At 30.9% G+C, this 20,996-nt stretch overlaps 1 protein-coding gene across 1 annotated transcript; it reads left to right on the top strand.

Annotated features, from left to right (window-relative positions):
* The first annotated feature begins 1,315 nt into the window (after window positions 1-1,315).
* LOC117930571 lies at window positions 1,316-2,022 on the top strand. Its single transcript, XM_034851212.1, has 2 exons — window positions 1,316-1,979; window positions 2,018-2,022. Exons 1-2 carry the CDS (start codon window positions 1,316-1,318, stop codon window positions 2,020-2,022), a joined length of 669 nt encoding a protein of 222 aa, XP_034707103.1.
* The last annotated feature ends 18,974 nt before the right edge of the window (window positions 2,023-20,996 follow it).

Here is a 20,996-nt window from a genome sequence, read left to right as displayed (position 1 = left end):
AAGAAATGGCTTCCCATGGCATGAACCAAGGTAACCGGATGAATTTTTGCTATTAAATGCATGCTTAAATGTTAACATGTGATCCTATGCTATTTCAATTCTCTTCAATTGGTATCAGAGCAAGCATGGTTGACATTAGAGCTGCAATTTTGGGTTAATTTTTTTATTTCTCGTTTTCTGGTTATGGAAGACATTTTTTGGGGTTTTTTTTCGTTTGGTGTTAATTCTTGGTTTTCAAGCCCAATTGAGGTTGAAGACTTGTAGAGAATATTGTTTAGAGCAAAACCCATCAATTTTTGTGATTTTTTGGAGCTCATTTGATGATATTTCGAAAATTAAGGCTTGTTTGGTTCTTGCTATTATGCGTTTTTTGTGCATTTTTTTGGGTTTGGATTGAAGGATTGATGTTTGAGGATGGAAATCTAAGTATTTTTGTCGAAAAATGCGCGAAATTTTTGGTGAAATTTTTTTTTCTTTTCCAGAACCAGGCCGTGTTCAGCTGGAGGAGAAGATGAACAATACCATGCTGACGTCATCATGACGTCATAATTTTTTTTTTTTTGTTTTTTTGTTTTGTTTGCCTTGGTATTCTTGGATTGATTATGCATATGTTAGAATTATTATGCATTTGTTAAAATTGACTTTATTGGGACAATTATTATAATTATTGTTTTTATGGTATAATTTTTATTTTACACCAATAATGTTGTCCAAGGTCAATTTTGTTAACTATTTAAATTTATTGTGGCAATTTATAACACTTGTGTGATTGCTTATCGCAATTCCAAGTGTGTCAAGTTGAGTAAATTGAATATTTTAGTTTATCATGACAATAGTGAACATATATGTGGTTGCCTATCGTGACCCTATATGTGTCAAATTGTCGTTGCTGAGATAATTTAACTCCCACATTTAGTTGCTTTATTATTGTGATTACTAAGATCCATACGGGTATTGTAATTGTTCTATCGATGATAACAATACTTGGTAGGATGCTTAGATTGGTGAAGGAAATTAATTGTATATTATGAACCGTACTAATTTTCTTTGCCCTTTCGATAATAAAATTAGTACATCTTGGTTGTAATATTTAATTAGTTGTCCTTACCACCATGGAATTTTCAAAATTCGAAGCTATTGCTAAATTGAGAAATTATGGAAACTAGCAAATGCATGATATTGTAATAACATGCATAATGTTGAATTTTGCTATTTTCTAGCTACCAGCAATCCTGGTATTTCTCTGCAATTGTCTGCCATCAAACCTCTTACTAGAAATAATTTTGAAGAATGGTTTGAGTCCTTTAACGTGCATATGACTCTGCAAAATCTGGACTTGGCTTTGAGGGTTGATGAGCCAAGAAAGCCCATTGATGTGAGCTCTGTAGATGAAAGATTATTTTATGAAAGATGGGAGCACTCCAATAGGAGTTGTTTGATGGTGATGAAATACACTATGGATAAATCTATCAAAGAATACGTGTCAAAGACAGAAAGGGCCAAAGACTTCTTGGAATATGTGAAGGCCAATTATACCAAGGTTGATAAGGCAGAAATGGCAACTCATTTGAAGCTTCTCACAACTACTGTATATGATGGAGTCAGTGGGGTTAGAGATCATATCATCAAGCTAAGGCACTACTTCAACAAGGCAAATGAGATGAAAGTGGATTTGGGTGAAAAATTTCTGAAATGGTTGATACTTGGGTCTCTTCCTATTTCTTTTGATGCAGTGAAGTTGACTTACAATGCCTTGAAGGAAGAATGGACTCTGGAGAAGTTGATGTCCATTGTAGTGCAACATGAAGTCTCACTGAAGAAAAATGAGACTCACTCCCTTGCTCTTGTAACTGATCAAGTCAGTAATATGAAGAAAAAACCTCCACACAAGAATTTTGGAGGCTTTAAGCAGTTCAAGAGGAAAGCAAATTCAAATCAAGGAACCTCCAATGCATCTGCTTCTTCTAATGCCGCAAAGAGTGAGAAATTCAAGGGGAAGTGCAACTTTTGCCATAAGATTGACCACAAGCAAGCTGATTGCTTCAAATTTAAAAATTGGCTAGAGAAGAAAAAGAAAGGTGAAATTGTGGTTGTGGTTAATTTGAATGCAAACATGATTGAGACAAATATTGTTGATGTTCATGCCAATTCTTGGTGGTTAGATATTGGTGTCACTATTCATGTCACTAATTCTTTGCAGGAGATGACAAACAGAAGGAAGCCGTCAAAGCATGAAGAATGTGTGTATATGGGTGACGGAAGCAAAGTGAAAGTGGAATTTTTTGGCATGATAAAGTTGAAGTTGATCACAAAAAGTTTTTTGTTGTTACACAATGTGGCTTTCATACCCTCACTTCGGAGGAATCTGATTTCTGTATCTTCTTTGGATAGACTTGGTTATTCTTTTCACTTTGGAGATGGAAAAGTGGATATTTTTTGCAACTCAGTCTGTGGCAATGGTGTTTTGTTTGGAAATCTTTATTGTCTCAGTTTGCATCATGGTTTATTATGTGATTCATCTTCTGTTAATTCTATTATTGGTTGTAAGCGTGCTAGAATGAATTTGAGTTTTTCCATGTTGTGGCACAAACGCCTAGGTCATATTTCTAGGCAAAGATTAGAGAGATTGGTGAAAGATGGTGTGCTTTCTAATCTTGATTTCTCAGACTTTGAAACTTGTGTTGTTTGCTTAAAGGGGAAGATGGTAGCAAAGACCAGAAAGGAGAAGATTGATAGGTGTGGAAGTACTTTAGACTTGATCCACACAGATATATGTGGTCCTTTAACACCAACTGCTTTAGGGGGTTATAAATATTTCATCACTTTTATTGATGATTTCTCTAGATTTGGTTATGTTGAACTAATCCATGAGAAATCTGACTCTCTGAATGTGTTTAAAGCCTTTAAGGCTAAGGTGGAGTTGCAGTTGGGAAAGCCCATTAAAGTTGTGAAGTTTGATAGAGGTGGTGAGTATTATGGGAGATATGATGAGATTATACGAAATCCTGGACCATTTGCTAAGTTTCTATTGGAATGTGGCATTGATGCGAGATATACAATGTCAGGCATTCCTCAACAGAATGGGGTTGTAGAAAGGAGGAATCGCACATTATTAGATATGGTGAGGTGCATGTTGTCCAATTCCCCTTTACCAGAATTTCTGTGGGGTGAAGCCTTAAGGACTGTGGCATATATTTTGAATCAAGTGCCCAGTAAGTCTATACCTAAGACACCTTATGAGCTATGGTCAGGAAAGAAACCAGTCTTCACCATTTCCATGTTTGGGGATGTAAGGCTGAGGTTAGGCCCTATAACCCACAGTCAAAGAAACTTGATCCTAAAACCATTAGTGGTTTCTTTGTTGGCTATTACATTGGATCAAGGGGTTCCAGATTTTATTGTCCATCTCATACCACCAGGATCATTGAGTCAGATAGGGCTGTATATTTTGAGGATGAAGTTAATGCTGATCCAAATTTTGTGCCTCGTGAGATACCTTTTGGAAAAGAACATGTTGTGATTCCTTTTCCTACATCTCATGTTCCAAATGTGGATATTCCTATTGTCCAATAGCCAGCCACTAATCAAGGAGAGCATGGTGATCAAGTGGAATCTGGCCTTCCTGTAGATGATACTACTGTTAATGAGGTTCCTTTGAGAAGATCACAGAGGGTTCATAGGCCAGCTATTTCAGATGATTATATGGTTTATTTGCAGGAGCATGAGAATGATGGTTATGATGTTTTTAATCCAGTCACTTACCAAGAAGCAATTCATTGTCCTCAATTCATATCTTAGAAAGAAGTCATGGATGATGAAATGAATTCTATGTATATGAATGGTGTTTGGGACTTGGTTGAATTGCCACATGATTGTAAACCAGTTGGCTGTAAGTGGGTCTTTAAGACCAAACGTGATTCTAGCTGGAAAATAGAGAGATATAAAGCTAGACTTGTGGTTAAAGGTTATAGTCAAAGAGAAGGAATTGATTTCAAAGAAACCTTCTCACCTGTGTCGACCAAGGACTCTTTTAGAGTGATTATGGCCATAGTAGCTCATTTTGATTTGGAGCTATATCAGATGGATGTCAAGACAACTTTCTTGAATGTTGATTTGGATGAGGAGGTGTATATGGAGCAACCTACTGGTTTTGTAGAAGTTGGAAAGGAAGATTTAGTTTGCAAGCTCAATAAGTCCATTTATGGTCTTAAACAGGCTTCCAGGCAGTGGTATCTGAAGTTTGATAGGATTATCACCCAAAATGGCTTTAAAGAGAATATAGTTGACAGATGCATATATTTGAGGGTTAGTGGGAGTAGTCACATATTTCTTGTTTTATATGTTGATGATATACTACTCGCATCAAATGATCATGACTTGTTGATTGAGACAAAGCACATGTTGTCAACCCATTTTGACATGAAGGATCTTGGTGAGGTTTCTTATGTTTTGGGCATAAAGATTCTGCGTGATAGGGCTAATGGAGTGCTTAAATTGTCTCAAAGAGCCTATATTGAAAAGATATTGAAGAGGTTCAATATGCACAACTGTAAATCTACTAAAACGCCAATTGTGAAGGGTGATAAATTTTCAAAGGCTTAGTGTCCTCAAAATGATGATGAGAGAGAGGAAATGAGGACCATTCCTTATTCATCTGTGGTGGGCAGCCTTATGTATGCTCAAGTTTGTACATACCCTGATATTACTTTTGTTGTGGGCATGTTGGGAAGGTATTTGAGCAATCCTGGGAGTCAACATTGGAAAGCAGCTAAGAAGGTCCTTAGGTATTTGTAAGGAACTAAGGACTTAATGTTGACATATCAGCGCACTAGCTTACTTGATGTAGTTGGGTTTTGTGATGTTGATTTTGTTGGCTGCATAGATGATAAGAAATCCAATACGGACTATATTTTTATGATGGCAGGAGGAGTTGTATCTTGGAAAATTGTTAAGCAGACACTTACAGCATCCTCAACTATGGAGGCAAAGTATGTGGCATGTTATGAGGCTTGTTGTCATGTTATGTGGATGCGGAATTTTATTTCAGCTTTGGGAGTTGTTGACTCCATTTTAAGACCGCTGAAATTATTTTGTGATAATTCCACAGTTGTTGCTTTCTCGAAGAACACTAGGAGTATTTCTCACTTCAAACATATTGATGTAAAGTTCTATTTTGTTAAGGAGAAAGTGGCAGAGTCTCTTATTGATATTGAACACATGTCCACAAAAAGTATGTTGGCGGATCCATTAACAAAAGGCTTACCCGTAATTGCGTTTCAGGAACATGTATCTCAAATGGGGTTGTTGGAAGCCTAGGTTGTATTAAGTTAGTGAGAGCCACTTTTTGGTATTGTAATACTATGCTATTGTTGGAAGGATTGCTATTATTGTACATTTCCCTATGAATCAAGCAATGAATCATATATGATTGCTTTTGATTATTTGTTTTTGATGAGATTCTATGGGACATTGATTTATGATTATGTATATGTTGTGATGTTTGATTATGTAGTCCAAGTGGGAGAATTGTTGGAATTTTTATGCGTGGACTTACATAATCAATTTGATAATATCATAAATCAGTGTTAATTTATTTTTTGCATTGTAATCCATAATGAGACTGGACACATATTGTTGCTTGATTTTTTATGGACTCACCCTAATTCACTTGACTGACCCATTAAGTCAAGTCGTCTAAATAAAGTGTGTAATGTGTAATATATATATGAATTTATATATATATATATATATGTGTGTGTGTGTGTGTGTGTGTGTGTGTGCGCATTTTGGATAGCATCCTCTTTTTTTCTCTTGGAGAGCACTCCCGGCAACCACACACACACTTGCACTTTGGACTGAATTTTGGGAGGCAAGGGAAGAGCTCATTGATCCCTCATTCTCGAACCATCACGTACCTAGAAAACAGCTTATTGGATATCAGAGGGAGAAGAAATGGCTTCCCATGGCATGAACCAAGGTAAGCGGATGAATTTTTGCTATTAAATGCATGCTTAAATGTTAACATGTGATCCTATGCTATTTCAATTCTCTTCATATCATGCATTGGTTGTCCCAATACTATAAGCATAGGGAAATTCTCCTTGCTCTAACATTTTCAAATTTCCATCATTGTTTCGTTGATTTATTGGTGATATTTTGATATATCATATTATATTGGTTTTCCTTTAAAATTTTGAATGTTTGGAGAAATGAACTTGAAATACCAAATATGAAAAAATATCAATTTTTATGTAGATATTGATAATTGGATTTTATGAATATATTAGGTTTTATCAAAGTCACATGATAATGATGGATAATAAATTCAATTAGATATTTCTGTACAATCCAAGTTGACCATGACGAGTCCAAATATAAGAGTTTGAAGCTAAAGTTAAACAATTTAAACATAAATATAAAGAAAAATAAGTCAAACATAAGTTAAGGACTCATTTGAAATAATTTTCTTTTGTTTTAATTGAAAATAAGCTTTTTGAACAAAATTAGTCAAATTTACCAAAAAAAAAGTTGATATTGGCCTTAAAAACAAGTCTTAAGCTTCCCACATTCAAACAGGCTTAACATAAAGGAAGAAAAAGTTATACCCCTTCCTATGTAATTTTTTTGATAAATATTTATTATTTTTTATTTTCAAATTCTAGGCGTTCATATGAGAATGTTTTAAAAATCTATTTTACAAAAATAGTTATTGAAAACAATTTATAAAAATAGTCATATGATGTTTTTTTAGAAAAAAACTTTGTATGTGTTCGAATATTTTTTTAAAATAAAGTGGACTAATTTCATTTATTACGTGGTTTCTTATCCCGCGTTAATGCACATGGAAGACCGAATAACGTAAAGAAGAATCAGTTTAGTGGCCTAGAAAATGAATGAGAAACTGAAAGCAAACTGCATGGGAGATGCATGGGTCAAAGTCAAACCTCGTAGTTGTACGCGTACATCTTCATAGAAAATTAAAAATTCTGTAGGTGTGGACTTGCAGAAACTTCACTGATTAATATTTTCTTTTCTCCATTTTCTTTCGTGTGTATGTGTTTTTTTTTTTTCTACTGCAGAATAGTCGATGGAATGACTTTTGCAAATTGAGAAAAGAAAGTATTGAATTGAAATGATTATTTTATGCCCCCTTGCGGGTTTTATATGAAAGAATGTATACAAAAAGAATTTGAAGCTAATGGTAGCAAAGTAATTATTACCCAAGATTTTATACAATTTTTTTTTTATAGATGTGAATAATTGTCATTTCATGAATTATGAGATTTTTGGACTCCTTTCTCTTTTGATTCTTTGCTATGATCTTAATCTTTGATTATTTTGCTAAGTAAAACAATAATTTTATCAATATTTTTGTTATATTTTTATCTTTAATAATCTTACATATGACTATCGAATGGATATAACATAATTTAACATGATTTTCTAACATGAATTTGATCTGATACATTTTTTGTGGATTTGGATCAAGTATAATCATATTTGAGTTATATTGTGTATGGACTTATATATATCATTTGAAAAATAAATTATTTTGTCAATCTACATAACAAGAATTTGAAAAAAATAACTTATTTAATAATCGTGATAATTATCATGATTATAATCATAACTTATTTAACTCATAATTGGTTCATTTAAAATTTGATTTTTGAATAAATCAATCAATTAAGTCATAAACATATTAGGTTGAAAGTTTAACCATATTAACTTAAATTGGACCCTCGACTTAGATTATCAAATGAGTTACACGGCGTCTTTTAAGACGTGTTTAATGTTTACCAATTGAGTCATGTTTGGCTGATTCTTTCAACCCAATTACATGTATGAATTGCTATTTGACACTTCCTCCTTACACCACCTTTTCATTTTTAATTAATATTAATTAATTCTCCTTTGGCTTCCATTTTATAGTTAAGGGCCGCTCCACCCCCCTCCTTTTTTTTTTTTTTTTTTTCTGTTTTATGCTTTCATTTGTAGATTTCTAAAATTTTGAAATATTAATTTGATGAACTCAAACACATTTCTTATAAATCTTAATAGACTGTGGGATGAAACCATGGCCTTACTATGGTACTATCATAAGTATTAATCATATTATGAAAAAAGATGAGCTCAGAAAAAAATAACTACACCCATAAGTATTAATCATAAATTGATTTAATAAAATGGATACATTAGAAAAAGAAGAAATTGTTACATGCCACATAATTTTATTTTATTTTTTTTACAAAAAAATCAAGATATGTTGCGTTAAAGACTTCTTTAACTTTTACATTCCAAGCTGGTTTTGAATTTGGATAAATTAGGATAGAGGGATCTCATTCTTAATTTTTTTTTAAAGTCAAATCTTAATTATTGAATATATATGAAGCAAGACTTTTCCAAGGGTCTTTGTCTACTTGGATAGCCATCCTACTCACCAAACACGTGCTTAGAACAGTGGCAATCCATAAACTTACGGGTACACCTAGGATGACTCAATATTATTAAATGTTCTTAAAAATTGTGTACACGTAACAGATCCACATGATGTAATATACTAGAAGACATAATACTATACATCAAAAAAATAGAATCTGTCATGTATATAATTTCATCTTATTATTTCATATACAAAGTAATTATATATTTGTATTCTTGGCCAAAGACATCAATTTTATTATATATTTTCAATGACTTGGATCAAAATTTCAATAAATATCGATTTGATATTCTAAATTTTTCTTTTTCTTTATAATAATATCTTAAAGGTGAATCTCAATAATAGATTACACTTAGAGGGAAATGAATAAGTGTTATTGATCTATAAAATAAGTTTTCCAACAAAGATTATCTAACCTTAGAATTTCTTAATGTCAATAAACTTCTCTTCCAACAACTTTTCAATAAAACATAAAATCTACAAGCAAGTATGCATACACCAACACTTTCCCCACAATTTATAAGAGTAATTCACATGTAAATACTTCAATACTCAAAATTAATTCATAAGAATAATTCTCTTCTTAACTCAATTCCAATTACTACAAGGTATCATTAACCAAAATGAAGAAAAAATAAAAATTATTCAAGCTGATATCCAATGGATATTCATACCTATTTCAACTCATTTTTCTTTCATTTAACATATATGTCCAAGTAACCAATGTTATCAAAAACTAAAAATAAATCAAAGAGTATAGAATGAGATAAATATACAATTGACATCGAATTTTAACGTAGAAAACTTCTGAATAGATAAAAAAAAAACTATGAGCCTACAACCAATCGAAAACATTCACTATGAAGAATAAAAACTAAATACAAGGTTTTACCTAGTTCAAGTCAACCAATCATTCTTGGACCACTTGACTAGTACCTTTCACTTTCAACTTTTCACTTTCTTCTTCCAGAACACACCTGGAGTCCACACAAGAAGAAAATGGGTTTTTACCTAAACCCAAATAAAATGAGAAAATGAATGTTTAAGAAATCAACCTATTTTTCTTTTCAAAAAATCCATTTAAAAATTTTCTTGGAAAACTTGGATGAGATTTTCTTAGTATGCAAACAACAAAAAATGGTATGGAATGAGGAGCTCTCTCTCATAGTTGTTGCAGTCTCTCTACTCTAGAAATGGGAGAAAGTTCATTTTAAATGAAAATGAAACCCTTAATCCAAGGTATAAAAAATGATTTTAAAAACAAGTTAGTTGGATTGATTTGCCCTTGCACTTGAATAAATCTAGAAACAGGGGAACAAAATTCTTTCAACAAAAATATTTCTCTCAACTTTCTTAACTCTTTTAAATATGAAAAATAAGATTGATTCACATTCAATCACCACACACTTGGCTACATACACCGACCTCTTAGTAAAGTCTTAATCCTCAAATATCAAGTAGTCCAAAGAAGAATTAGAAAACCGAGTTAAGGGACACTTGATAATTTTGTTCGAAATTACCATCCTAGCTAAACAATCATAATATCTTTTTAAGTTTTTATTATAATATCATTATCTTACATCAAGGTCACGAGACTGTCATATTTTACATCAAAGTCATGACATTGTACCGTATGTGTTCAACATCATTATGTATCTATGTCATAAATATTTTCATTTTCAAATATCAATATAGAAAACATATTATGTTTGAATATCTTTCATTTTAAATTACTTACACTTTCAAAAATCATCGAAATTTTTTTAATATTCCACAAAATAACTCATTTTACACGCTGGCCCAAACATTTTGGTGTTGGAGAGGACAGAAGAGTAAGTGCCTTTGTAGGGTTACTCACCTGCACCACAACCTGTTTGGGTTGGGCTGCGTTTCCTCATAGTTGGTAATGGTTGGAAAATTGGACCACTCTCTCCTTTGAGCCATGTAGTAGAATAGCATGGCCTGATTCATAAGAAAATTAAGTGAGAGCTCTAAATCATGTTTTCTAGGAATAGTCTTAGCAATTGCCATTACTGCTACATGATGCTATTTTCAAAGCCATAACCAACATTATTCAGATCACCCAAATACAAGTAAAAAGCACTTTTTGGGTCATAAATAATTCCGGGCTTTCAAGAAGCTAATTCAAACATAGCTACTATGTTTTAGCTCCTCCTTAATCTCTTCAAACATAGCTTCTGGAAAGCAAAACAGAGACGAATAGGAGTTCATAAGCCATGAATGGATGTGTTTAAAAATGGTCTATATCAATTTATAAAGTTTTGTATTTTTTTTATATCATTTTTCTCAACTAAAGAAAAATTTCCAACTCAAATCCATCGTTCCCTTGTTTTCCGGACTTCACTTTCTTCCCAGTTTTATTTAAAACAAAAAATATTCAAAAGATTAAAAATATAAACCATCTACCACTTAAAATGTATTTAGTAGTAATTTTAAGAAACATTTTAAACATTTTAAACATTTTTAATATTTAAAAATATTTATTTTTAAATGTTAAAAGAACTTAAAATGCTTTTGAAAATCACTACTCTTAGACTCTGCCTAGAAAGTGTTTTTTAAAATAAATTTGAAAAATAATTCTTACAAATAATTTTCTATTATTTTGTAAAACAAAAGTGAACCTTAAATGTTCTTAACTTATTTTTTATATTTTTATATATGTTTTAAAAATGATTTTTTTTAAAAAAATAACTTTTGTCTATAATGTTTTATTTTTAATTATTCTCCATACTTGTATAATTATTTTTTTAAAATAATCCTTAAAAAATAAATGAAAATAATAAAAGTTTTTTTTTTTTTTTTTAAAAGTGTTTGTGTTCAATTTTTAAGAACAAAAAAATCATGTTATGTGTTGAAAGTGATTTCAAAAATAGTTTTGACAAACAATTTTTGAAAATTGATCTATTATCTTTTGCAAAACAAATCTTTTTTAGGAACTTGAAATATTTTTCACCTATTTTTTATATTTATAAATACAAAAGTAACTTTTATTTATAATATTTTATTTTTAATTATTCTCTATATTTGTATAATCATTTTTTTTAAATTGTTATCTGAAAATAAGTGAAAATAATTTAAAACAATTAAAAGATATTATTTTTTATTGTTAAGAATGTAAAATTGTTTTCTATTTTTAAAAGTCAAACATATTTTTTTCCCTAAAAAAGACAAACTATTTTTTAAATTAGATACCCAACAAAGTCTTATTTTCAATTTTTTTTTCTAATTGTTAAACATATATATATTTATTCTATATAATAGAAACAAAAATTGTTACCGTCTTATTTTATTATTTTTGTTTTCTAATTTTTAAATAAAAATAGTTATCAAATAAGGTATTATTTTTTAATTTTTAATTGTCAACTGTTTTTTTTTATTATGTATAATAAAAAATTGTTTTCAAAATAGTTGTCTAATAAGGCCCTAGTTCTTTTTTTATTTATTTATTGATTTTTTAGAACTTGTGTCCTTTTCATATTTTTGGTTTTTCAAGAAATGAAGATAATAAAGGGATAAATCAATGAATCCACATAATTTCTATTAAATTTGAATTATAAAGTTACATTTCATGTTGTCAATTTCATATTTTGCTTCATTTAGATTATGTTTAGTTCTCAAAAAAATTAAAAGAAAATATAAAAAATACATGTATAAAAGATTTTTTTTTTAATGAATGAAAATAAAAAATGATTAAAATTTGATAAATTAATTTTATTTTATATTTTAAACTTATTTTATTTAAAAATTAAATAATTTAAAAATATATAAAATTTTAATTATATTTGATTTTAAGAAAAAATCATTTTCTTTTTATCCTTTTTCTTCCCTCAAACCTTAAGTTTTAGCATTTTCTTTAAAGACATGAAGTGTCTATAAATAACACAAGATTGGCAATCGATACACTTCTAGTCTCCAGCTGTTTTCGCTGATCGAGGTGAATAATGTTTTTCAGTACTGCAGATATACATGGGTTCCACAACAATAATAATGGTAGGGAATTCGTGTACCTGAAGGAAAGGCTCAAGCTTTTTTGTCTTTGCTTGAAAATGCAAGCATGACAAGGTCTTGTTACTTTGTTTACATTTCACACTCAAATCTCATTTAATTTTCATTTTGCTTTAATTTACAAATTCATTTTTTAAGCAAAAAAAAAAAAAAAAAAAATTGTATACCATTAGAGTGATCCACTGTAAAACCATTTATAATAGAAAAAAATTATTAACAAAAGTATTAGAACCTTAAATGTTGTTAACTTATTTTTATATTTTTATATATGTTTTAAAAATAACTTGCATTTGTAATACATTATTTTTAATAATTTTTCATAATTATATAATTATTTTTTAAATAATTCTTAAAAAACAAATAAAAATAATTAAAAATAACTAAAAAAATGTTTTCTAAACAGACAAATAAACAAAAAGTATCTCAGCAATGAGTCACATCTTCCAAAACATGAAAAGAGAAAATGGTTTTTTTCTACCAAATTGACCACTCAAACTAGACATAAGTTTACAAATAAATTGTACAAATGTATGGAAAGAAATAGGATAAATATTTCTATGTTCAGATACTTTGAAATATATGCCTCAAACAATGGTATTGATTACCCTTTCTTAGAAGTTAATACCTTTCAAAAGGGACAAGTTTGGAAAACCACGTCCAACAAATCCATAGTGTCAAATCATCCCCCCTTAGAAGAAATAACTCTAACGGCCCAAAATATGGAAGTAATAGCTTCTCCTTTCAAAATAATAAGATAATGAAGGAAGAACAGTAATCTTAAAAGATTGCAAAAATCTTTAACAACAAAATAATTTTACAAACCAAATATTAGGAACACTCTCTCTCAACTTGATAGAATAGAAGACAAACTGGAACAATGTCATGTCTCCCCTCAAATAATCACTCCACATTTTCTACACAGAAATCTAGATAAAAATCGTTCGATATTCAAACCCGCGGAAGTAGGAAATCAAACACTCAAATTCTCAAATAATTCTAATGATTTAATTCAAACATTAACAAAGAAAATTGAACAATTAGATCTTTCAAATATGACATCAACATCAAATACAAAGTCTGTTAATGTTATAACATAAATCACTACAGACAAAGTAGATCAAATTCAAACTATATTTGAGGAACATGACCCTCAAATAAATAGGATTGTCCATAAATTCAAACAACAGACCAAAACTAGGAATTATTATCCTAGGCCCACACTTCTTGATCTTCAATATGAAGAAATGAGTCAAATAGTCGAATCCAAATATGATGGAGATGACATCTATGAATGGAACATAAATGGCATCAGTGATCATCAGGTCTTGAATATTCTTCAAGAAATGATCATGGCCTCTACTACCTACAAATCTAGAGGAAACAAAGACCACTCAATCTGTGCACACCTGATAGCAGGGTTCACAGGATAACTCAAAGGATGGTGGGACAATGCTTTCACTAAGGAATTTTTTTTTTTAAATTCAAAGTAGCCTAGATGAAAGAGGAAACCAAAATGCGGTCCATACTTTAATCTATGCTATAAACAAACATTTCGTAGGAGACCCAATTTCCTTCCAAGCCCGTAGTTAAAAAATTCTTCAAAATCTTAGATGCAGAAAATTGAGTGACTATAGATGGTATAAGGAAGTATACTTTGCTAAAGTACACTCAAGGACAGATTGTAACCAACCTTATTAGAAAGAAAGATTTCTAAATGGATTACCAAAAACCTTTGGTAAAAAAGTTCAAATGAGAATCAAAGAGATATACAATGGTATCATCCCTTATTATTCTTAGACTTATGGTCAGCTAGCAAACTTTGTTAGCCAAGAAGCATTAAATCTTTGTTCATTAATCAAGGTTAATGCTACCATCAAAAAAGATTTTAAAACACAGAAAAATGAGTTAGTATCATTTTGTGCCAAGTATGTGTATGATAATCCTCTTCCTCCCTCGACTAGACAAGAAAAACTTTGTAGATCTAAGAAGAAAAGGTCAAATAAAAAATATTCAAACTTTAAAGAAGAACCCTTTTGTAGGAAGTCCAAACACAAGAAACATTCAAATAAAAAATATCAAAATACTCCTCCAAAAGAGAAGAATAAATAAGATATTAAATGCTTCAAATGTGGCAAGAAGGGGCATATCGCTCCGAATTGCAAAATCAAAGAAATAATTGCTGATTTAGACATAAGAAAACGTCTTAAACAACAAATGATCAATTTAATTAAAACTGAGTCATAGTCTGAATCATCCAACCAATATTCAATAGAGTCATCTATCTAGAGATAACCAACTTCTTCTAATTGAAGAAAGCTCTTCTAGTGAATCAGATAGGTCCTCCTCACAGTCGTCCTGTGATTGTGTAGAAAACTGTCTTTGTCATGTCAAGCAAGTTAATGTTATAACCAGTGATCAAAACTTTCTCATAGAACTAATAGAACAAATTCCTTATTAAAATCTTCAAAACGAATATTTTAAAAAATATTTAGAAATTCAAAAACAAAGTAATAATAAAAGTCTAGAAAATACAAATCAATATAGCCTCAAAACTGTATTAGATCAGTTTTCTAGTTAGCATAAGTCAGTAGGAATCCAAGACCTTCAAAATGAGATAATTCAAATAAAACTTCAAATAAAAGAAATGATAAATCAAAATCAAGACTTAGAAATAAGACTAAAAGTCTTAGAAAAGCAAAATCTTCAAACTTTTGAAAATATTGAAGAAGTACAATTGGAAGAAGGAGAATCTTCTCAATTGTTTGTAACTACTATAACTAAAATGATAACACAAAAATGGCACATCAAAATAAGACTTTTTATCAAACCTGATTTTTCAAAAGAATATGTTGCACTTGTTGATTCTGGTGCTAACATAAATTGTATATAGGAATGATTAATTCCTGTTACATACTTTGAAACAACTTTTCAAACAACGCGGTTGGCGCTAACACCCAACCTTTACAGATAAAATACAAAGTTTCAAATGTTTATGTCTGTAATAAAAATTTCTCTTCTTCTTGTCAAAGACATGAACAAAGAAATAATTCTAGGAACCCCTTTCCTTGCTCTTCTCTATCCTTTTAGAGTAGACAAAGAAGGTCTTAAGACTATTTACAACCAACAAGAATTTTTTTTTGAGTTTATTAGTCCTCCTAGAATAAAAGAATTAAATACTCTTGAAAATCAAGTAAACCTAATTCAAAAGAAAAAACAACAAATTAAATTCTTAAGCAAAGATATACATTACAAAAGAATAGAAGAAAATCTTCTAAACAAAGATGTACAAATTAGAATAGAAAAGACAAAAAATCAAATTGAAAAGGATTTATGTTCTTTTGTTCCTAATGCTTTTTGGAATAGAAAAAAATATAAAGTTTCTTTGCCCTATTTAGATAGATTTGATGAAAGTCAAATTCTTACTAAGGCAAGACCAATTCAAATGAATGTTCAACTGCTTAAGTATTGTAAAGAAGAAATAAAAGATTTATTAGAAAAAAATCTTATTAGAAAGAGTCAATCTTCTTGGAGTTATATTGCTTTCTATGTTAAAAAACCCTCGGAAATTGAAAGAAGTGCCTCGAGACTTGTTATCAATTACAAGCCTTTGAATAAGGTTCTCAAATGGATACAGTATCCCATACCTAACAAAAGAGACCTTATAGGATGCCTTCATAATGCTTCAAATTTCTCAAAATTTGATATAAAGTCTGGATTTTGGAAAATTCAACTTCATGAAAAAGATAGGTATAAAACTACATTCACTGTTCCATTTGGGCATTTGATCGCTTATATTTTTGTTGTTTATTGGATCAAAACAAAATTTATAACCTAATTCACTATTCTATGGCAATTTGTACCCGATCAAAAAGTGGTTTTAGTACAAACTACTGTAATATGGTGGTTTTTAGGTTTTGTCCACAAGGATGGATTATTCTTGGTAATTAAGGCTTGAATGAGATGATAAGAAATGATTGTGGTCAAATGAAATTGTTTTGAAAATGTATGATAAAATTTCAAAATAACAATGATTTCAAATTGAGAGGATAATGAAATGTAAAATAGAAGAAAATTAATAGGAGGTGAAATTCTCGGAGTTAGAATTTTCTAGAAAGCAATTTCCATGGTGAATAGATGTTGAAATCTAATTTTCATCTAGTTAGATTGAAAACCTAAATTTTCATCTAAATTGATTTTTGATTTAGTTTTAGGTCTAAATCTAATTTCTCTTCAAATTAGGTAATCTAATCCAAGAGATCAATTCAAATCATATATTCAATTCATCTTAAATTATCTTCCAATGATTCACACAATGCAACTATTCAATCTCATCAAATCTAACATTAAGAATTTGATGAATCTACCTAGTTTGCATTGTAGTAATCATCCAAGACAATTTGAAGAGAAAAATCCCCAAATTTCAATTAATCAATCAATTTGATCAAATTACCTTTGCAATTAAAGCTCAATTCTCTAATTCACCATAGATATTGCCTCTAGATCCTTTCTCCTCTAAGAAAAACGAGATTTAACCACTCATGCTTGGAGATTTGATCTCACAAGACATGTTTGGCTATTGAGAAAATGAGAGAAAATGAAGGAAAGTAGAGAATTATATAGAGAGAAGAAATCTGGAAAGTTCTACAATTAGGAAATGTATCAAAAGTTTTCAAATGAGTTAATCAAGTTTCTATTTATAAGCCAAGGTCAAGTGGACACTTGGCATCATCTACGAGGACTTCTGGAGGCTTCTTCACCAAGGAATCTGGAGAAAATACGGTTTTGCATGAGCCCCAACAAGTTCGCACGATTGTGCAAAGTGGAGAATGCATCAATACGAATTTTGTCTTCCTGGAGCATTTCGCATGACTGTGCGAAAATTTCGCATGGTCATGCGAAATCAGTTTTCACTTTTCCTTTGGTGTACTGTAGTCAAAGCCCATTCTGTTTCATTTCGCATGGTCATGCAAAATTGAAAAACATGTTTTTTTTCAACTCCTTTTTGCAATTTCTCCTATTTCTTCATTTTTAATTCACCTCCACCACCTTCAATTCAGCTCCAAAGCTTGGTCCAAGTGCATTTCCTCTTTCTCATCATCCACATCGTGTTTCTCCTCCATTCCATTTTTCATTTGTCACTCAATGCTTCAAAAATCACCTTAAAATATCTCCAAAACTTAATAGAAAACCATTAGTATCTCTTGCAAGGGTAGTAATGTATTACTTGGGCATATTAGGCATAATTACTACTCAAAATGTATGAAACTCATGAGAATTAGTATCTAAAATGTGTGGTTTTTGAGTAGTAATCAACATTATGAATGGAATGTGATGCCTTTCGGTTTGAGGAGTGCTCCTTCAGAATTTTAAAATATAATGAATGACATTTTCAATCCATATAGTATTTTCTCCTTAGTATATATTGATGATGTTCTTATATTTTCAAATTCTATTGAACATCACTTCAAACACTTAGAAAATTTTCAAAGAATTGTTAGGGAAAATGGCCTAGTCATTTCTGCCCCTAAGATCAAATTATTTCAAACTAGGATTAAATTTCTAGGATTTGAAATCTATCAGGGTACTATCAAACCAATTCAAAGGTCAATTGAATTTTCTAGCAAATTTCCTGATGAAATTAAGGACAAAACACAACTTCAAAGGTTCTTAGGAAGTCTAAACTATGTGTCAAACTTTTATCCAAACCTTAGAACCACTATCAAACCTTTGTTCTCTAGGCTTAGAAAGAATCCAAAGCCTTTGACACAGGAACACACAAACATAGTCAAACTAGTCAAAGAACAGGTTAAGTGTCTTCCTTGCCTAGAAATTCTTAACCCAGATGCCTTTCCTATTATAGAGACAGATGCCTTTAACATAGAATATGGTGGCATACTCAAACAAGATTTTTAAAATCAAATCTCCATTGTTCGTTTTCATTCTGGCATATAGAGTGAACCCTAGGAAAATTATTCAACTATCAAAAAAGAAATTTTGGCAATTGTTTTATGCATTCAAAAATTTCAAGAAGATGTTTTTAACAAAAGTTTCTTCTTCTTGTTGATTGCAAAAGTGCTAAAGAAATTCTTCAAAAAGATGTTCAATATTGTTTCAAAACAAATTTTTGCAAGATGGCAGATTATTTTGTTAGTTTTTTTTATTTTGAAATTGAATTTATCAAAGGTGATTCAAACTCTCTCCTTGATTTTCTGTCATGTGAGTTTCTACAGGAAAAATGAGCTCTCAAAGTCCAAAAGCCTCAAAATCCACAAAAACCACAAAAGCCTCTTATGCAATGCCTCGAGAAAAGCCCATTTCACAATCCCAAAATAGGTTCCATGTACTTGGATCCTTGCCTAGCCAATCCAAGCAAACCTTTGCTCAAAAGGCCTCGTCTAGTCAAAACTAGTAGTATGTGGCTAAAGCCCATGTGTTGAAGGTACAAGTTCTTGAACCTTTTCAAATTTCTGACTTTGGGAAACCAAATCTTTCAAAAAAATTTCCCAAAGAAATTTTTTTTTCTTCAAAACAATTTAGAAAAAACTCGTAAGTTTTATGAGTTTATTCTGGTTGATTTTGATTCTATAAAGATTGCTCATATTCAAAATGAATCATCTACAAAAATTTGTTATTCAAAATGCAAAATTTGCAAAGTGATTTCTCAAAAAACGCGGGGTCAGTCTCCTGGTACTCACAAGATGTTTTCTCAAAACTTTAGGCCAAAGTACTATGATTATTATGATTATATGGACGCTTGGTATTTTACTTTTTTCTTTCTCCCCTTTGATCACTCATGGTTTTTCCATTGGGGTGATGAAATCAAAAATCAAACTGATTTTCCAAACTGGTTTCAAGAATGGTGGCTATTTTTTGGCGCTGTTAAGGACATTTTTTGTCCTCAAATTCTTGAAGGATATACATACTTTTCTAAACATGGTAGTCATTTAGTTCCGAATCCTTGTTCTAAAGTACTGTTTTTCCTTTCAAGATTTCAAATTCCTTGGATTCTCTATTGGGATTTCATTCTCCTATAGAAAATTCATGCCCCTTTTCCTGCGCATTTGGCAAGGGAATTCAAAGTCAAATGGTGGACAAACTTTGTCCCTTCCAACTCCCAGCAAATTCCTCATATCCGCCATTGGATATCTTCAAAAAATTCTCCTTCAAAGCCTTCTTCTAAAGTCTCTTTTCCTCTCCCTCCTAATGATATTCTTCTTTCTTGAACTTCTTTTCCTTCAAATAAAGAGTTCAAAAGACATCTCAAATTACTCAAGAAAAAAGCCTTAGAAACCTTATCTAAGTTCTCTGACTCTAGTTCTGATGAAGACACTGCATCCTTTGCTTTTTTAGGGGATGTCAAAGAAGACGTGTGCTATGGACTCCCCTACACACCCTTGGGTTGATGCATCCAAGACCTCTTTAAACTCTGTTTTCCAAGCTCTTCAAAAGCGCCCCCTTGGGCTCCCAGTCAAAAGATCTCTGCGTGACTCAACATTATATGATATTGCTCGTGACATGGGTTACTCCCGTCCTAGCCTTTTGAAGGATCTTAGAATTCTCAAAGAACTCAAAGCACATGGCATGCATCTGCTTCAAACATCAAACTGTTTATGGACTTCAAGCTCTTTAAGTTCGAGCGGGCTAACGGTGGTAAGTGAAAGTGACGTCTTGGTGAACCACTCAAATCCATAATTCAAACCACTCTTCAAAACTATGGATCATTTCGGTGGGTTGAAAAACCGTATTTCAAAAGCAAAGATAGTTGCACAAAAGGACAAACAACTTTCGGTAGATTAGAAAAAATTTCAAATACGTGGATTTCAAAGGGTTTCAATCCCATTCAAAGAGTTTATAAAATGACTCCATTTCTCTTTGTAAGACATCAGAAGTTTTAGAGAGAATTCTAGTGTGATAGTGAGAATCTCCTTTAAGCGATTGCCTTGTATATTGAGAAAAGCTCAAAGTTCTGTTGTAAAGTTTGCTACAAAGATTGTAAATTTTACTTTGGAGTTCTTGTAAATTTATCTTTTAAATGAAATTTTAGATTTCAAATTTAACAGTGCATCAAGTTTTTACTGTGCATTCAAAAGAATCTATTTGAAAGTCGAATGAACTTTCTGGAAACTCTGTCAAAGTTATCTGGGTTTTAAGCGAGACCACTGTAACTCCTCCAAATTTAATTGGGAGATTTTACAAGTTCTTGAACCATTTCAAATTTCTGACTCTGGGAAACCAGATCTTTCAAAAAAATTTCCCAAAGGAAAATTTTTTCTTCAAAACAATTTAGAAAAAACTCGTAAGTTTTATGAGTTTATTCTGGTTGATTCCAATTTTGTAGAGATTGTTTATATTCAAAATGAATCATCTACAAAAATTTGTTATTCAAAATGCAAAATTTGCAAAGTGATTTCTCAAAAAGCGTGGGGTCAGTCTCCTGATACTTACAAGATGTTTTCTCAAAACTTTAGGCCAAAGTCCTATGATTATTATGATTATATGGAAACCTGGTATTTTACCTTTAAGGACT

The sequence above is a fragment of the Vitis riparia genome, chromosome 14 (genome assembly GCF_004353265.1).
Source record: "Vitis riparia cultivar Riparia Gloire de Montpellier isolate 1030 chromosome 14, EGFV_Vit.rip_1.0, whole genome shotgun sequence".
Lineage (NCBI taxonomy): Eukaryota > Viridiplantae > Streptophyta > Magnoliopsida > Vitales > Vitaceae > Vitis > Vitis riparia.
Note: the sequence above shows the minus strand (reverse complement) of the source record. Positions and strands in the feature narration are given on the sequence as shown.

Excerpts from the sequence above, each read along its gene's own strand:
- LOC117930571 (XM_034851212.1), top strand. The coding sequence starts at position 1,316 with ATGACTCTGCAAAATCTGGACTTGGCTTTGAGGGTTGATGAGCCAAGA.